At 40.2% G+C, this 19,621-nt stretch overlaps 1 protein-coding gene across 1 annotated transcript; it reads left to right on the forward strand.

Annotated features, from left to right (window-relative positions):
- Nucleotides 1–1,818: 1,818 nt before the first annotated feature.
- Nucleotides 1,819–19,107, forward strand: FAM177A1 (family with sequence similarity 177 member A1). Its single transcript, XM_062495387.1, is given in 7 exon segments — nucleotides 1,819–1,887; nucleotides 2,775–2,916; nucleotides 2,919–3,112; nucleotides 7,118–7,294; nucleotides 14,218–14,284; nucleotides 15,968–16,065; nucleotides 16,868–19,107. Coding segments are annotated over 7 exon segments (960 nt in total). The 3' UTR covers nucleotides 17,081–19,107.
- The last annotated feature ends 514 nt before the right edge of the window (nucleotides 19,108–19,621 follow it).

The following is a 19,621-nucleotide window of genomic DNA, read 5'->3' on the forward strand; positions in this document are numbered from 1 at the left end:
GCTGGTACTGAACTTTAAAGCAGAGAGAGCTGTATCTAACAGAGCATACTGCCCCAACTCAGCTACAGTCTGATCTTCATTTCCTATAGCAGTTCAATATTTCAGTTTACTGTGTTGGTCTCAAAAGGGTAGAATCCACAGGCATGCTTCAGAAACTAGATAGACCAAGATGAACCTTGAAATCCAACACAGATGTTGGCAAATATGGTAAAATTTTTTACCCTTATCTTAGGGTAAGAGGTTGTATTATACATTTTAATACACAGCAGTGTTTGGTTTGTAAATGGACACCTATTGCTGCTGTCTAGATAAAAGTTAAATGTAGTAGTTAAAACAAGTGGGTCCCTCTGTCAGCCAGTTTTCTGAGATGGTGGCAGCTAAGAGGGAATGTCTTGTATACAAAATTGTACTCTTGCACTAATAAAATGTAAGCTATGCTGTAATGTAGTTTATAATGTGAAACTATCTACTGCCTGATTAATGGTATGTGTTCAGTATATAGGGGGTGCTGAAAAGTCTCTAAGTATGCTAACTACCTCAATGTACTGTATTTTATGCATAGCATTAATCTGTAAAAGGATCAGTTAATTTGAATATTTGTATTTTAAATATATAAAAAAGAATGAGTTCTTCCATATCACCAGCTTGTTGGGAGCTGTCCTCAGCTACTGAAGTGGTGTGCTTACTAAAACCTGATTTTTCTTTTTAATAGGATTTTCAGTTCTTGAGAACTATAGCCCAATGCAATATGCAAAACCATGCTGGAAAGAGTATGAAATCTTGGTTTGAAATGCAGTCAGTAAGGGAGAGGGGATGGTTAATGCTTTTGGTGGAAATCAAACATGAATAGGGATATTGAGGATGAACAGTGAAGCACTGTGCTCCAGGACAGGCTCAGAGTGTCAAGTTACCAACAATTAACTCTGTTTTCAGCTTGTGGCCTACATTTAGTTTTAACTTTTAGTTCACTGTTTCCAAAGTGCAGATACAAAGAGAGCTGTTGCTAGCTGAGTGTTGGCAGAGACAAGGGCAAGATCAGAGTGCATTTCCTTTGAAGTATAACCTTTCAGTTGTTATTTCTGAGATATATGCGGGAATTAATAAAGTGTATATTGCTCCTACCTTAGCAAGCCAGGTAGAAAATACTTGGGAGCCTGCTTAAAAAAATTGCCTGAGGATCTTAAGTCTGTAAAAAAAAAAAAAAATTGATGATGGAGGCACTAAGAACAAGAGTTCAACTGTATGAGGAGCACATCTAAATGGATTGGTGACTTATGTGGCCTTTCATAGCTTGATGCAAATAAAACTCTCCTGGCAAATGTGTAACAACAGTCCCAGCACTATTTTCTTGCATTTAGGGTTTTTGTACTCATCTACTACGGTATCTCAGAGAAGTCTACAGAAAAGTTTTATCTAGCACAGAAGAACCTTGAAGAACTAGAGTTAAGCAAAACTTGCTGGAAATGGTTAGAAAACTGAGATCTGTCTTCCTGTGTATATCTTGCTGTTGCTGCTGTCAGACAAGCTTTTGTCTGAGCTGTTTGAGCTCAGGCTGCTGCTGAGCAGCCTACTAAGAGGAAATGATGGTCAATAGATAGCTGTGTGGTAGAAGCTGGACAATTAACTATTAGCGCACACACACAGCTCTGACTTTGTTTTTTGCCTTTCCATAGTACTTTCAACGTTAATGTGCTAAAGTTATTAAACTCGTTCAAGTTGGAAATGCCAGTTCTGGGAGGTAACTGATTTAGTTCAATATGACTGCACAGCTGCTATAACCATATTAGAGGTGAAGGAAGGCAAGTTGGTTGGTTGATAATGATGCTCTTGAGGAGCTGTTACCCTATTCCAACCAGTCTGTCACTAAAACAGAATGTATACTCTGGGGTAAGAGATGTTTATGCATCCTAACATTAGTTTGTTTCTTTGCAACTTTAAGTGATGTATGTTTGTTGTAATCACTTAAGTAGACATTCAGCCTTGTACTGTCTAAAATAATACTGTAACCTTTCATTCTGCAATCTTTCTGTTTCTGTCACTGTACATTGTATGTCAGCCCTTTTCACAAGGGAACGTTTTCTGCATCTGTACTTTACCTGGGCTTTTGTAACGGGCTCTGGATTGTGCTTTGATAATATGACTAAGGAAGTCTCTAAGAGTCCATATTGTGCTATAGGGTGTAATTTTTTTGGAAACTATTCTTAATGATGCAGGATTGAAAAACTACTCTTTCTGTCATGTAAGTGCATGTTACAGCCATTGTTTCCACCTCTTCCCCCAAACAAAATTTAAACTACTATCCCATGAAAAATGTTTCAGATGCTTCCACTCCAGCTGTTTTCACTGGTAGTTGATATTTACTAGTGTACTCTGTGACAGGATCAGCACACGCTGGAGGCAGAAAAGCTCTCACCTCTCCCCAGGAGCAACTGAGCAAACCTCTTACCTGGCAAGCATTTCTCCCACCCTCCTGGGCAGCATGTTATTTTCTCAGCCGCCCGGGAGCCAGGGCGCTCATGGTGCGCATTTCTTTCTTTTTCAAGGCCTCGTTCTTTACAAAGGGCTGAGTTACCTGAACCAACACCCACTCCTGCAAGGCTGAGTAAGGGTGCTCCTGGGCTAGTAAGCCCCCTAACGACTGTCCAGGAACTTCATCTGCTCCTTAAAATATTATTCTGTTATTTTGCAGGGCTTTGCAGTATTTTGGGGAGATGATCCGCGTGTAGCCCCGGAGCGTGCGGTCTCAGTATGTTTCCGCCTCTGTCCCTTGGCAGCCCGGCTGCCTCTGGCCTCTCCCCTGCCTCCGTCCCGGCCCCGGTTACTGCCGGGCTGCGGAGAGAAGCGGAAGGACCGAAGCCGGTGCGAGGGGTGTCCCGGTCCCTGCCGGGCGGGTCCCGGCTCCCGAGCGCGGCCGGCCCCGCGGGCCGCAAGCACCGCCCCGTCGGGCGCTGTGACGGGCGGTGCCGCCCGGCCGCTCCGCTCCGCTCCCCGGGCCGCGGCGGGCCCGCTGCCGCCCTCCCCCGGCGCCGCGGCGGGCGGGAGGATGGAACAGGGGCTGTCCGCCATCACCCTCTACTGCGCGCCCGCCGCCGGCGCCATGGAGCCCGAGCAGGTGAGCGGGCCGGCGGGGCGGCTCTCCCGGCAGCTGCGGGGCCCGGGCGCTGCCGCTTCCGGAGCGGGGCGAGGCCGCGGCGGGTCCGGCGGGGGCGGAGGTGGGGGCCGCGGCCTGACCCGCCGGGGCTGTGCGGGACTGGGGAGCCCCCGGGTCGCCGCAGGGGCGGGGGTGCCGTGGCCTGTCCGCGGGAGAGGCGGTCCGTGCCAGGCAGTCTGTCCTTCCGTGCGGCTCGCTGTAATTACAGGCGGCGCGGCGGGCACGCGTGTCCCGGTGTCTGCTGCTCCGGGCGGACAATGCCTCTGACAGAAGAGCCTGATGAATATTAAAGTGAGACGGGTATCCACTTCCCTCCGTGCTGTCAAGCTGTCGAAGGCGTGGGAGGTGATCAGGGACAGCAGCTCTTAATTACAGTGCAGCCAGGCGAGCTCGCCTGTCCTGCCGCGGCCGCTCCTCGCACCGCCCTCGGCTTGGCCCTGGCTGTCGTAGGCGCTGCCCCTGCCCCTTCCCCGGTTATGGTGCCTTTCCAAGGATGTCTTTTCTTACAGTCGTCCTCCGGCTCTGTCATCTTGTTGTCTTTTGTTTCTGAAAGACTCATGCTGTTTAATTTCAGTTGAAACGCAATGGTGGGAAGTCAAGCAGTATGAAAAAAACCCCAAACCACTCAAGCCTAAACAGCACCCCTTCTTCCGAACCCTAGCCAAAAAAAAAAAAAAAAAAAAAATCAGTAAGACAGCCGAAATAGCATAGTAGAAATATTTTTCATTAGTTATTACCAGCCTTCTAATGACTAGCAGTATCAGGTCAGGAGATCTGTGCAAATTGAAGTACTCATCTTTCTCACGGAGAGTGAGCAGCTCTTACAGGGATTCCTGCATTTGACAGGTTAAAAGATGCCAAAGTGAATAGCCTGGTCTCCCTATTACTTTTTACTTTTCTTCTTCGACTCCTTCATGAAACGTACATTATTGCATCACCTAATGCTATTTGTGTCAGCTGTCCCAGCTTGCCTGCAGGTGTCCAGGAACACCTTATCCTTAATTGCAGTTTATTTATTTTGGCATTTTATATGTGGATTAAAATTCCTTTGTGCTGGGTGCTTTTACAGTGGGTACCAGCACTGTCAAAAGATCCCCTGCTCTCTTTCTGTTTCTGGACATAAGGTGAGATAGAGTGGGTGTAAAGGGGGTAAACAAGGAACATGAGTTTCAGATCCTGACTGCCTGACAGGCAAGGTTTGTATGTGTGCCATAAAGTCAAGAAAATTCTAAGAGGCCATTTAAAAGAAAGGGGAAGTTGCCTTATAGTGTTTACTGAGTACCTTAAGAGTGTTAGCTAATGTGGCAAAAGCACAAGAGTCACCGGCCCTGGTGTCTAATAGTTGCTGGAACAGAAGCCAAAGTAAATAATTCCGTGACGTGGGCACAAATGCTGACTCTTTCAAGACCATATAATGTCTTGGAGAAGGAGGAGCCTGTGGAAAGAAAAAAGAGGTCAGAAATCTGACTAAAGCCATGCACTAGAAGAAAGATCATTATAAAAACTTCCTAAATTGGAAAAGAAGATAAAATTTGTAAAGGAAGATCAGAAGTATAAATTCTCAAACAAGAAATACTGTTAACATTTGAGCTATAAGGTGAATCTAGGTGATAACTCTAAAATAGATCTGTATTAACACAGTTTTGGGAAGATAAAGTTTATTGGTGCTGAACTTTCTGCTCATACCTGGAAGAGTTGGCTTTTATTGATGCTGTGCAGGCAAAATGTAAGAGGCCAGTGATGACTAAAACCCTTACTCAGGTTTGTTGACTAGGTAATAACCAAAACAACAGATGACATACTTTATTTTATGTAATAATGTAGGACTTTGAGCCAGATTAGCAAGGGGACCAGATTCACTTGGTGGATCCTTACTGTCTTGAGTGACTCCATTTGTCTGAAATGTTGTACCAGTAGTACCAGCTACACGGAAATGCTTACTGTAGGTAATGTGAGTGTGGGATGGGTGTTCAGGGAACTAAAGCTTGCTTTTAAAACTTGAAATATTAAACAACATTTTTTAGAAGTTAAAATCTTTGAAGCATTTGCCATAAATGAGCCAAAATCAGATTAAGAGACTGTGCTTTTAGAGGAACTCTAAGGAAGGGCTCACATTGCTTGCTGTTTTAATCACAGTGATATTTATGATGTGTTTGCAAGAAACAGTGCTCTTCAGTACTGCGACTAAATATAAAAACAGTGACATTGTATGATGCCAATAAAGGAGTGTGGAATGTTAATGAAAAGCTGATTCTGTGGTGCTTTTTGCACAAAAAGATACAGAACCAGAGAGAAGATACAGAGTCACTGGAAGTGGCACTTTTATAATGGCAGCAAGGAGCACTCCCTGTGCTCAGGTTGCTTGACTGTTTTCAGCATTTGTGTTTTTATAGCTTTGCTCTGTTCCCATGACTGATAGACAGCAGAGAAATTGCACTGGGCCCCAGACAGTCAGTTTTGTCTTTCTACATGAAAATGTGCTTCTGGCTGAAAATACAATCCTGCTTCAGCTGAATTACCCCATTGAAAACTTGCTTCTGGATGCTGCTCTGCTCAGGAAAATGCCTGAAATGTCATGAAGACATTCTACCGTGGCTAAAGAAATGCTGTGGGAAGCTGAGATGACTTGCAGTTTTGAGAAGCAGTGGTACAGGGCTCGGAGAGATGATGGATGGGTGTGCTCCCTCTCCACGCTGTAGAGCTCAGCACATGATCTCTGCCTTCCCTCCCTCTTCTCTGTGGGCATGAGAGGAATCCGTGGCTGGAATGAAGGAAGCAGTTCTTCTGCCCAGGACCCTCTGCTGCCTCTCTCTCCCTTGCCCACTGTCTCTCCTGGCTAATCAAGCCTGCTTGCCTTGCAAAGCTGTGTTGTGTAATCTAGCATGAGAGATGAGGATGGTGATGCTGCACTTGCAGCTATTAAGGGATATCTTACTGCAGTGTGATAAAACATGTATTTTTATCTATAATTTTGAACTGTGCTCTGCGGCGATCATTAGGTTTGTATAGGGAAGAAGTTGGAAACTGGAATGCATTTTATGCAGCCTGGATTCTGCACACGCTATGCATGTCATTCCTTATGATACAGTTTCAAATTACATGAGCTCATTCATTTTTAAAAACCTTCATGGTACATTAAAAACGTGGTTGGCATTTCCTAACCTCTTTGGCCTTCTCTACATGACAGAAGTGTTTTCAGCACAGTTTTGTGCATTTGGTGCAGTAGCATCTAAAAGCTCTACCAAGATGAAGGCTCTGTTTTGATAGCTGCAATACCAAACCTTACTAAAATTCTCTGCCTGCAGGAGTGACTAGCCTGCTGACTGGCCTTTGAACTAGAAGTATGTATTCTTAATGCTTGTCACCCAAAGACTGCAGTGTAGCATTCAGCAGTGGAGAACACAGCCAGACATTGTACTTCTCACCTTGTATGTTCTTAGGCACAAAACTAAGTGTTGTCCTTACCCTGGTCCCTTGTACTAATCATGGTTGCTGACAAAAGCCCACAGGGGCTGATTCCTTGGTGCATCCTTTTAGAGCTTGAGCCTGACTGCTGAGTTACTCAGCTCTCTTTTGTGTTAGAGGTGTCTGTCTGAACTTGCAAAGAGGTGGCTACAGCCTGTGAACTACTTGATTAATTTTATTAATTAATCTGATTTCATTACATATTAATTCCAAACCCAACAATATTTCTAAATATTAAAATTTATGTGCTTATCAAATTATTTAATGAAACATGTCCCCCTCAGAAGAAACCTTTTTATTACTTTCAGAGAAGGGATCCTTTTTTACACATCTGCAAACAAGAATGTTTCAGTCTTTTACCTACAGGCAAGCTCTTATAAATGTCCACTGTACATGCTAACCAACCTAAAATATTTTAAATACCTCATGAAGTTTGTTAAGGGCGAAATTTCCAGTTCTAGAAGCATGCACTTGAGATAATGATTTTTTTTTCCTTTATAGCAGCTTTCAAAGGGAGATAGCGGCTTTGAGAATGTGGAGCTGGGTGTCATAGGAAAGAAAAAGAAAATTCCAAGGAGGGTTATTCATTTTGCAAGTGGAGAAACAATGGAAGAATATAGCACAGATGAAGAGGAAGATGAACAAGAGAAAAAAGACCTGTTGCCACCTGTAGATCCTGTAGGTATTTTACTTGATAAATTGCTACTTCGGGTTTACTGGGCAGCTATAAACATTTTATACTTAATATTTTGTGTCACTAATCTCATACAGTCTTTAGTATTATAAATTCTAATAGTTTTGTTGGCTTAATGACTCAGAAATATGTGAAAAGTATTACTGGGAAGTTTTGTCCTGGAGTTCTCCTCCACTAAAGTAGCCTTATTAATTAGAAGTGGGTTTATTTTCTTCACAGTTCTAGTTTGTCCTCTCCAGCATTTCTCTTTCTAATAATGTTTGCCTTGTATCTCCTTAATTTGTATTGTTGTTTAAAAAATAATTCCAAGGGAGGCATTTTTCCTTATGTATGACAGTGGAGAGTTAAACCTGAAATTTAGGGTTACCATAACAACAATTTGATGTAAAAACAATTTGATGTTAAAAGAGTATAGGAGGGAAAGAAAGAGATGGCTTGCATAAATAAAGGAAGACTGGTGTAATTCATGATACATAAAAGACTGATTTTCAAGGACCTCCCTAGTCCATGTAAGTAATGTTCATCCGTGTTGTAAGCTGCTGAGATGTTGCTCAGCCTGTCAGTGGAGTTTCCTTTCATTGGTCCAGATTCAAGTGAAGTCTCAACAATTAAAGTGTGCATTGTAGCTGCTAAAATGCATTTTACTTTTTGTCAGTGATTCCAGATCTGTACTTAGAGGTAAAATGAAGTATATACTCTGTTTCATTATGTTGGCCTGTCAGATAAACTATTTTGTAGTGATAGTGATTGCAAAGCTAGCAGCCACTTGAGCCAGCACCAGTGGCAGCAGCTCCCCACCCTCTGGCAGTCAGTCCCAGAGAAGATCCACATCCTGCTCTTCATCTCTCCACATGCCCAGTCTGATGTTTCTTTTATGACAACCCCAGAAACTGATGTCCCAACCACTTCTACCCTTCTGCAACAATCCTTGCACCAACAAATTCAGTCTGCAGTCCTATTCCCTGTCTGCTGGTGGAGTTCTCTTCTTGGCCCTCTCTGCACTTAGGTGCCTGTACTGAGGTGGGGTCACCCAGACTGGCTGGGTCCTCCCAGATGTGCTGGTGTGTGCTCAGGCAGCCAGGAGTCATGGCTTTGTGCAGCAGCTTGTCCTGCCTGGTTGCACACTGGAGGCAGACACTGCTGTAGAGCTGCTTGTTCCCACACTTCAGAGAAGAGTCCTTGCATGCACAGAAAACAGTGCCCTGCTTTCTACTTGACATTGCTGTTGAAATGACTCCTGCACCATTGTTTGGGAATCCATAATTAAGAAATGTTGTGGTTGAAGCTTTCTATTTACTCTACATTAGTAGGCCCTGTATTTATTAATACATGTATCCATCCTGGAAGAGCTTGGCTTTCTTGAAGGGACTGAAGATTTTGACTTTATGCTTATTGTCTTCTGAAATGGTGGACCATAAGAGGTTTGCTTTGACTGTCAAGCAATATCACTCTTCCCTTCTGTAAAATTAATTTATCTTGAAGCATAAAAAAGGTGGGTTGAGGACTAAGCTCCAGTGAGACTGTGGGAATTCAGGTGGGATTGGGGGTTCCACAAGTAAAGCTGTTGCATTGCATTTTGTATGGATTGATGGCATTGCTCTCTTTCTTGGTAGGCAGTTATTGTACACAACAAAAAATTACATTAACCTGATAGCAGGTAGGATATTGTCAGTGTAAAATACACACAAAGTATATAGTTGGAAAAGAACTGTATTGTAGTCACAAACAGTTGATAAGATGTTAAGCTGCCTTGCTGGTTATTAGAGTGCTTTTTTCCTCCTTAAGGATCTTCTCAAATAAATGCAGGAACTGTACTGTTATGGTAATGTTCAGATATCTTCAGAGTGAGCTCTGTTCCCCACTAGGCAGTCATGTCAGATATCCATGGATGTTTGAGAGATTTTTGTTCCAAATTATAATGATCAGGGACCCAAATGTGTACAATTTTTGGTGGCATTTCCTGACAGTAGAAGATGGTGGTGCATTGATGGAAGGCTCAGAAGCCTTGGTGTAGGTGTTGTGGGGGCAGAGACATGCATGCTGCTGTGCAAATGGACACTTAGCTAAAGAGCCCTCAAGTGTGCACAGCAGTCAGGAATCCTGCATGGTTGTTCCCCTCCTTTCCTAATACAGATTTCTTTTCTGAATACCAAAAAGTATATTTTATGGTAGAGTTAAGATTGTGTTATTCTGCTTTTATAGTTTATTAAATCCTTAATTTTGAACACAGTTTTTAATAAAAGGACCCCCCCCAAACCAGAGTAGTTTATTGTGGAGCACACTATGCCTTAATATGTATTGCTTTTTACCTTGGACATAATGAACTTTATTAGAGCAGGGGTTACCATTAAGTGAGGTTTACTTTATCTCCTGCATGGTTTGTGTATCCCAGCTGAGCCACACAATTGAAGAAATGCTAGTCCAAGCTGAGCTTTGATGTTTTAGCCAACAGCTGCTTTTAAAATGTTTTTTTTTTGCAAGATTTCTATAAAAGCAATTAAATAGTCTGTTTGCTGAGACCAGCATGTCTAAAACTTGTTATCTCAGTTGGGATACAAAAAAGTATGTTGCAAGTAATAGCTGTTTCTGGACCAGTTTATTTTTAGAAAAAGAACATTTAATATTTTGAATAGAAACTTTCCATCATGAAATTTCAAAGCTCTGCTGGTATTAGCATCCTGGGAGTTCTTGAATGAGTTTAAGGGAAACAAATATTTTGCTGTGTTTTAGAGAAATGTCTTCAGTAAGTACTTTGGTTTAATTGTGTTTTAGAGCTAAGCAGGCAATGCCAATGTTTTTCTTACTAAGCAAAGTAGTATGTGTATATCCTGATAATACTGTAACCAGAGTACTTGGTGTGGTGGATTCCTATTACTCATAACAAAACAAATTCTCAAAAAGAAATGGGTTTTAAATTTTCTTTGCAACAACTTCCAGTGCTTCTATAGGTCAAGCACTCAATTAATTAACATTGTTGGACTGGGGTGTCCATTCTATTGTGTTTTGTATTTTTTAATCCAGAACACAGGATATTATTTTTTTAGATAATAGCATTCAGTACTATCGGAATCTTTCACTGTGTTCCCACAGTGAAATTCAAATGCTTTAATAGCATAAATATATTTTTGATTCTTTTGTCCTAAAATGTAAATATTTGCACTCTATATGTATATTTTCTTTTGATTTTGTCCACCAAAACTTTATTTTGTATTAATTAAGAAGATAATCCTTCTGTTTATCCCTAGAGGGAGACTTGGTGTAAACTCTGCTGCATTGACCTATTAGAGGAGTAGGCAGAAGGTGGAGTCTAAGTCTTCACAGAGGAAATGTGAACAACATGACTGTTGGTGTGGTAACTTTAGAATCCATCCCAAGAAGATATGTGCAACAAAGCTCCAGGAGAGTTTTCATTTTATTAACCTTCAGTGCTCAGAAAGATTGAAACACATCCTTGCAAGAAAGTTATCTTGATATCCTGTAATTAAAAGGGCCTTAACTTCGAATAGCAAAAATTCCTCTCTCAAGGACCATCAAACTCCGATTTTCTTTTAAGAATTTGAGGATGAAGGAGAAAAAGTCACTGACCAAGTGATAACTACTCATAATGTGGTAGAAGCTCTTGGTGGAGGATGGTATGTGTGTTCCTGATCTTGTTTTCACTGGCTTGTCTTAGATGCCACAGTTTTACATGGTCTTACACAAAAGAACCTATTATAGCATTGAACAGTCATTGATTGAACTAATTTAAAATTTATCTTGGCAGAGTAAATAATGAAAAGGTATCTATTTGGTGGTGTATATTAACTGTGAAATACAGGATTTTGTTTTTCCTAAATCTGGAAACTATTATTTTCTCATTTTGCCTTTTTCTCTGACAAAAAGAAACCCTGCTTACCTTGGAAAGTTTAAGTGTTATTAGGCTGAAATCTGCCAAAAATAAATACATATGTGGATTGTTTAGGAACATGGTACACTGAGAAATTCAAGGCAACATGTGTGCTCCCATCACCAGCCCCATACTAGGAAAAAAAAATATGTTATTGACCCAGAGGCCTCTTGGTTTTATCAATGATTGAATCCATTATGCTCACTTCTATTTAAATTAAAATTACACGTTAAGATTTTCTGTAATTTAAAAATCAGTTGTCAAACTATTGTTTTTTCCATTTTATCAACAAAATAAAGTCAGGATAGCTGAATAATATAATTAAACATTGTAGAAACGTCTACTAAAGAGACTGATTGCAGGAGAAATAAAATAAACAATGGATGCATTTCATACTGTCCCTTGTTTCCTGTCAAGAACTACAACATTGCTGCATCCTTGAGTTGATTGGAGACTGAAGATTAAGGCTTCCCTGGCTGGCCAAAGGAACTGACATACAGTATCTGGGTATGTGGTTCTGCAGGTCTGTAGGACCTGACTACGGTATGGTTTTCCAGTTTCCAGCTCAGTGCATTAAAGCTACTTTACAGACAAGGATTAATTTGATTCATTTGTACTGAGCCAGTGCCTTAACAGCCCTGTTCATGTCACTGGAACGGTTCCAGTATCCCCAGTACAAGTTCTTGCCTCACATCTGTCATTTCTGCTTCCATCTCCAAGGTGCTCTGAGAAGGCACCCAAATTTACCCTGAAGAGGTAAAGGGGGAATTCATGGAAAAAGAAGGTGATTCCTTGGATGCGTTCCCTTGTTCCTGGTGGTTTACTCTCCAAACCATCTCCTTTCTCCTCTTCAATTCCTGTGAAGTAGCCTCTCTTATGTTTTTATATTGCCGTTAGAGACACTGGGAAGAAAGTTTTTTAATTGAGGAGTCTGGCAAGGTCTTGCCTGTCAGGGATGAGGAAGTGTCTGGTTGGGCTTAATCACAAAGCAGAGGTACCCACAAAGCTGAACTTAGAAGTGCTTCCAATGTAGCAAACTGATTTTTAGCTGTGGTGGGGGAAGAGTAGAAATAGAACCTCTGTGTCTGCCAAGCCTCACTGTTACCCATGTTTGTATTACCACACGTGTGGTAACGTGTGTTAGAATGTTCTGGGTCCGACTCAACTTCTGCCACATTGAAGTTCAGCTTGTCTTTTCACTCTGAAACATTATGGGGGCTCTTCTTTCTTATAGCACACAGCAGGTCCTTGTTTGTCCTGTGCCCTGCATGAATGCTTTTTAACCCTGTCACCTCATCATGAAGGATTGTGCAGAGCCCTGTCAGTGCCATTATTTGCACCTGTGGCAACAAGCTTTTCCAGCACTTTCTTTGACTTCTTCAACTGAACAAACTCCTTGTTAGCCTGTCTGCCAGCTGAGCACATAATCAATGAGCTGGAGGTGCTTTTGTGTGAGCAGGATAGCAGCTGGTTTTGCTTACACTCTTACCTTGGCAGGACATTTTCCATATCCACTGCCAAAAATATATAGCATCCGGCTTTTTGTCAGCCTGCCCAACTTGAGTTTCTGGCTTGACAGGCAATTTCTTGCTGCACTGATTTGTAGAGACTATGCTCAGAAGGCACCAAAGTCTAGTAGCTTGTGTACATGCAAACTGAGGCTATACCAGATAGTTTCTGTATTATTTACAATAATACTGGTTTTTCCTGTACAGGTATCTGTTAAATAAGATCATAGAAAAGGGTTACCACCAAACAGTTCTTAGCAGCAAGTTATACTTGGGTAGCTGAGTAGAGCTAATATGTTTTTGTTAATAAAAGCTGACACTTTTAATTGCTACCTTCCAGAAAAAAAGTATTTCTACGGAGATCTTTTCTGGGGGGAAATATGTATCAAAGAGCTTGCCTGAAAACAATAGCGTGTTAACTATAAACATGTTTTAGTTCACTGTGAAAGTTGAATTTGCCTTTTCACAAAAGGCAAAGCCTACAATTTTTCCCCTGTTAGCTTGGAATCTGTTTTTCCCCTTTTCCTTTTTATTACATGGCTTTGTTTTTTTAAACAGGCAACAATCTCTTCCCTTGATGAAAAGCATAGCCTGCGCACCCCCATTATTTTGTAATTAATTTAAGTCTTTAATTTAAGATGTATGTATCTATATATCAGTTTGTGTGGGGGTTGTGGTATTTTCGCTGTAGCTGTGAATACACCCCAGTCTCAATTGCAAAGAGCAATTCCTTTTCTTTGTGTTCCTGAACAGTCTGTATCCCTCCTCAGCAGCACTCAGTCCATTCACTGCATCTCTGGGATCCTGATGAGATCCTACCCCTGCATCTGCACATGGATCTCCAGTTTCTGACTCACGTGTCCCACGTTGTGTGCCCTGGTGTGCAGGCTCTTCAGAGACACTTCTCTTGAGGTGACCTCAGCTGAGCCCCGTTCTACTCCTGTTGTGTTCCTCGTGGTTCACATCAGCCCAGGGCTTTGCTTGGCACCCTCGGAGCTGTGGTAACTCCCCCCCACCAGGGCTCCTGGTTTTGTTTTCCAGATGTAATTTCAAGGGATAATTCCTACTTGATTGAAATGTTTTAAAGCAGCCTCTTCCTAGAGGTTTGAAGGTTTGGTTTGATTTTAAAACAGTCTTTTGCAGTTCTTTCATTATTGTAATGAGGGACTACTTTGTTACCTCCTTCTCCTCTTGGCCTGATGGAATTCAGAACTTTGTGGAAAACGTTTTCTAGTCAGGGTTTGAGTTGGCTGCTTGTCACTTCCCAAGTCTGGAAGCAGGAAATAAAAAGCAGTGAAAGAAATTTTCCCAGAGGTAAACCATAACTATATCTTACGGTGATACTTTGCTTCACTTGTCTGGTCTATACTTACTTTAAAGCAAAAACATTTTAGTAGCTGCAAAACAGAAAACATTGCAGGTCTTTCTTCTCAAGCCATTTGAGGTTTTGCATGTGTTATTTTGTGCTATGATCATACAGCTGTACAAATTCATACTACTCTTGTTCCCACAGACAACACTCACATGGGGACCCTACTTGTGGTTTCACATGCTGCGAGTTGCCACATCAACCTTATCAGGTATTGCTTTATTTAATTTTTGGGAAAAGCAGAAAGGGTGTATTGAAACTCACAAAGTCATGTTGACAGACTAAATCATCTTTGGGTTCTACTTGGTGTTTTTTAAGAAGTATGAATTGAACTGTATTTAATCTGTGGAGAAATACTCTCCTAACTTAGGCACTTATATTTTATTTTTTTTTTTTTACTTTCAATAAACCACTCTTGCATGGAACAATGTATGGAAAATACTTTTTTGATGAACACTTTTCCCCCTTTTTCTTCATATGGAGATAGACTGATGTTGGCAAGGGAATATATCAATTTTCTATTGGATTTTGTATGGAATTATCTATTAGATTTTGTGTGGTGTTACCTGAAAAGATTGCTGACTGGTGTAGTAACTAAATTGACAGTTTTTCTGAAGACAACTATGAAGTATCCCAAGAACAAATCTATTTGTGTGCCCTACAATGAACTTCTGAGGTTACAAAATAAACAGGACTATTGTCCAGGGTCTTAAACTCACTTCACAAACGTTTATTTGACTTGTGGACCTCTTAAAATTTTGCCAAGTTTTAAAAATGCTTGTCATAGTTTGTGTTCTTTCCAAGGTGTGAAGTATCTTTATTGTTTTTTTTTCCCACAAATATTATGGAGTTTCTGTCATTGTACACATAATTTTGAATATTTTTAAATTTTTTGGCAGTCTGTTGTGTTAGCTAACTTATCCTTATTTTTAGAAACACTTTTTCTCTAATGTAGAATGTAATTACATTCCTTGACACATCTGTTCTTCATATGCAAGGGTAGATACTGCTTTCCGTTTTTTAGAAGTCCTTTAAGAATTTGAAGATCAGTCCTTTCTTCTTTGCACTTCAGTTTTGGCTCTTACATCTGCAGTTTGAACTGGTCTTTTGCACAGCACTAAGGATGCCAGGATATCTCTAAAATTAGTTATTGTGAATGTTCATTGAAGCAGTCAATGACTGTCTTCTAACTTTTTTTCCCAGAAGATGACTAACTCATTTGCATCCTTGGGGCAGATTTACAATTCAAAGTGCAGAATATTTAACTTCTTTCTTGCCTTTACTCAACCAGTGTTATCTGTAGTCATCACCATGGTAAGGAAACTGACTGACACAAGCTTTCCCCTGTTCCATACTTTTGACTGTGCCCTACCTGTTTTAGCAAAGTAGCACTGAATGTAGCCTACAGCTTGAAAATTGAGACAGCTGAAACAGAAATACTTTATTAATCCATTAGTATGCAACACAGAACATTGTTAAAACTGACTTGCAGTATGCTTTTATCAGTACTCTCTACTTTGCTATTACCACCAGATTGAACCTTAATTTTCAGTTAAAGTTCAGCTCAAGACTTACCCTTTAACTGATTCTTAGCAAAACAAACTTAGATCCAAAGCTGAAACTAGCAGAATTCAAACATTACCACCATATATATTTTCATTTAATTTCATGTTATTCTCCTTTTGTTCATTCTTTATCCTAAAGAACAATTATTAGTATATTCAGCTAATAATTACCTACAAGGAGATTAACCTTACAGTTTTTTGTTTTTATTTTGTGCATGAAATAGGACTGCAGAAAAGTATTCAGGAAAGATGGTGATAATTTTTATAACAGAACTGTGTTTAAGGATTTTCTTCTGGATACTAATCCTACATAAACCTCTATTTTTTAGTGTGTGATTTCCTGGGGGAAAAGATTGCATCTGTTCTGGGAATAAGCACACCAAAATACCAATATGCCATTGATGAATATTACAGAATGAAGAGAGAGGTATGTGTGTGAGCTAGAGTTCTTGCACTCCTTTTCTACCAGCTTGTCTTCCCTGGTATTCTAAAAAATAAAATTTGTATTCTAGCATTAAAATGAAGCTTTAGACCCTCAATTTCAGCTTGCTTCCAGTTTTCACTTGATGCATGATTAACACTTTCTTATTCATCAGCCTTTTCTCTCCAACTCATTAGTCTTAGAAACGGGTGGGTCCTGACCTCTGCTCTGTTTCTCTTGTACAATGTACAAAGTTGGATGGACAGTTGCTAAACACTGTAAAGAGGTGGCTGCTAGCAATACACTTTCCAACTCTAAAACTTGTTCATCAGTGTCAGGGGTAAATTGAACATGAGGTTACCATTTGTTCTAAAGCATAACGGGGCAATACTGATAGGTAGCCAGTGCTTTAGGCAAAAAAAACCCCTAACCCTTAATAATCTTCATTTAGAAGAGATGGAAAACGTATTTAAGGCTTTTTTACTATTTTTCTTTTTAATTGAGAACTGAAAAAGCTTTAGATGAGGTAGACCTATCACTGTTACTATTAACTAAAACTGCTTATCTGGATGACAGTTTTTCTGTTTGTTTAACGAAGTTTAATCCTTCACTTTTGGTGATTTTTTTTTTCCCATTATGGGAGTTCTGGAAAGTATCTCATCTTATGATCTAGTGACTGTTTTCTAGTGGAACAAATGTCCTTACCTTGTAATAGCAACTGGTATGCTCTTATGGAAAGATGTCAAGTTAATCTAAGTAAGTGGTAAACAGTAAATAGTAATATATGACTTGGGTTATCTCTTTCTAGGCAGAAGAGGAGGAACAGGAAAACAAGATGTCAGAAGAAGCAGAAAGACAGCATCAGGAACAGCAGAACAAGCCACAGGCTGAAGCTCCTGTCCAGACAGACCAGCCTGGAGCAACAGCATGCTCTTCATTCGTGAATGTAAACTTTGAAAATGAGGAGGATTGCCCGCCCAATGTGGAAAAGAAACAAGACGTGATCCCTGTCCCTCCTTAAGTGTAAAGCTCTGTATAATGTAGGAATAAGAACTGTCAGGTGTCACAATCTGCCTATAAACAGGAAAAATAGGATTATACTTGTTCAGTGAAATACAACTCCTACCATTCTTATTGATCAGGAGAGAGCTAGGTGATGTCTGTTCAGTCTGTCTGCCTAATAAAGGCTGAGGCATTCTGCCAAATTGGCACTTCAGTTAAAATGAAAATTGCACTACAAACATTTGGTCTAAAAATCAACATTTGAATGTGTGATCTAATTTCTGTGTAAAGCAAGTTTGAAATGTCTTTTTTTTTTTTTAATTGCTGTGTCTCTTAACACCTGTGGATTGCAGAGGCAGTGCTGTTTCCTACTTCTAAAACCCGGATTTGCACATTGTTTGCAACTCGGCTCTCTATGAATAGATTAATAGGAATTAATATCCTGTAACTCAAAAGTAATTATAATGGAGTCTTATTCTCCCTATTTATTGTCACTATTGTATGCATGTATTTTTTTTTGTTGTTGTTAACACAAGAGAAAAGTGTTAGATTTAATGTTAATTAGATTAAAGGGTCCACTGACTTTTTTTTTAAGTTAAAAAACCCCAACTTACCCGGAGGCTATAAGCACCCTTAAGAACTTAATAACAAGTACCAGCACACTTGGAGGCTAAGAATGTTCAGCTGCTCCACTCAGTGCTGTAGCAAAGTTCAGAACTAACATCAGTGTAGGATGTTCTCACTCCAAGCCCAGGAGTTAAGAGATCCATGTGCTCTGATGCATGCTCTCAGTGGTTCTGGGAAAGAAACTGAAGTCTTGCTAAATTATATTAAGTGCACTGGACACTCTATGTAGTACCAGTCTAGAACTATAAACTTTTTTGGACATCAATTACCCAAGTCTGTGTACTTGAGTAATCTAAACAAACTGTGAATTGCCAGTAAGGGATGTTCCACTGCAGATGCTTTCCACCCTGTTAGCACAGAATACATAAATAACTAGAAACAACAAAACCAAACTTATGACTCTTTCTCTTAAATAAATATAATGTGTTGTGATACTGAACTTGAAACAACAGAAATTTTTGTCTAAATGAAGTGCAGGTAGCTCCACATCTAATATCAGTTAAGGCTAATCTATTGCAATGACTGTTGTACCTGTACCTTGTAAAAGGTGAATGATTTACTTTGCAAGAATCAGATGTCATTGCCCTAGCAATTTTCTGTGGACAACTGTTGTAGGTAAAGGAGCAGAGAACCTGCACTAGTTACCATGCAGATCATCACTTCTGTCTTTGAGATTTCTAAGGAAAAAGTTAAAAATGGTCCTCAGTGAAACTGGGGGGTTGGGTATCACGACATGTCCCTGGTCTTGCTCCCAGTGCCAACTAAGGAGCCTGTTGTAACAGCATGGGCCAGGTAACTTGGCTCTTCATTTCTGGAATTAATTACATATTTCAGATGACCCTCTGCCTGAATTAATGTCCTGTACAGCACAAACTCCTCTGTCTGTAGCTCTCCAGCACTACAGAAAATCTAAGGAGGAGGATTCAATCATCAGCTCTAGTCCGTCTGTTTTGATATTTCATTCTTTACCTTTTCTGAATTCTAAGACAGGGTGTTGAGCACAGTGTAAAATCACTCCTTAGCCCTGAACATCTGCAAGGGGGAGCTTGATTCAACACCTGGGGTATAACATAGAAAACCAACTTATTAGTAGTTCTTATAGCATAAAGAAAGAAAACCTCGGATAGCTTGAATAATACCTTGACTGCTGAAGGATACTTTGCTTTTCTTCCAATAAATTAATGTCACTTGTTTTTTTTTTACCTCCTTTCCCTACTATTTGTTGCATAACAAATGCTCTCACTGCCTTCTTTGTATAAAATACTGTATTACTCACTGTGCCTTAACTTGATCCTTCCTTTTTTGCAAACTATGAAAGTGGTTACTTTCATATTGGTTTAATTTTTCTGTAAGTGCATTAATTGTTTATTTTATATTTAATATAATTTTTGAACTGGATGTTGGCTATGCATTTTCCTTTAAAACTGTGTGCTTTGAAACTTTATGCCTGTATGCAGGTGCGTGTGCCTGTTTACTGTTTTAATCTTTACCAAGTCACACATCCTGGCTGAATATTCAGGCACCAGAATTCAAAAAAAATCACCGCCACCCCTTCCTTAGACTCTCAAGTAGTACTCTGTGTTCAGCACTACCTCAAACTAATAAATAATTCAGGATCGCAAACACTTCTGGCCTGGAGCTATTGTAATCCTTTCTGAAACTTGAAACATTTCTCTGGCTTTCTTAAGGATTAAGAGAGCTTCACAGCTTTAACTACTGCTGTAACTCAGATGTACAATTAAGATAGATTACATAAAATACTTGCACAGGAGTTTAACTTGGTGAAAACCTCTGTACAGGTGTTTGGATAAGTTTTAACTTGATCTAAAGCTAGTGCAGGTTTATTTCTGTTAATGAAGCTCTTACAATTAGGTAACTATCCAGTTTAGTAATTTACTTACCTTCCTATTACACACTTAAAGCTGGTCATGCG

The sequence above is a fragment of the Cinclus cinclus genome, chromosome 6 (genome assembly GCF_963662255.1).
Source record: "Cinclus cinclus chromosome 6, bCinCin1.1, whole genome shotgun sequence".
In the NCBI taxonomy this organism is placed as follows: Eukaryota; Metazoa; Chordata; class Aves; order Passeriformes; family Cinclidae; genus Cinclus; species Cinclus cinclus.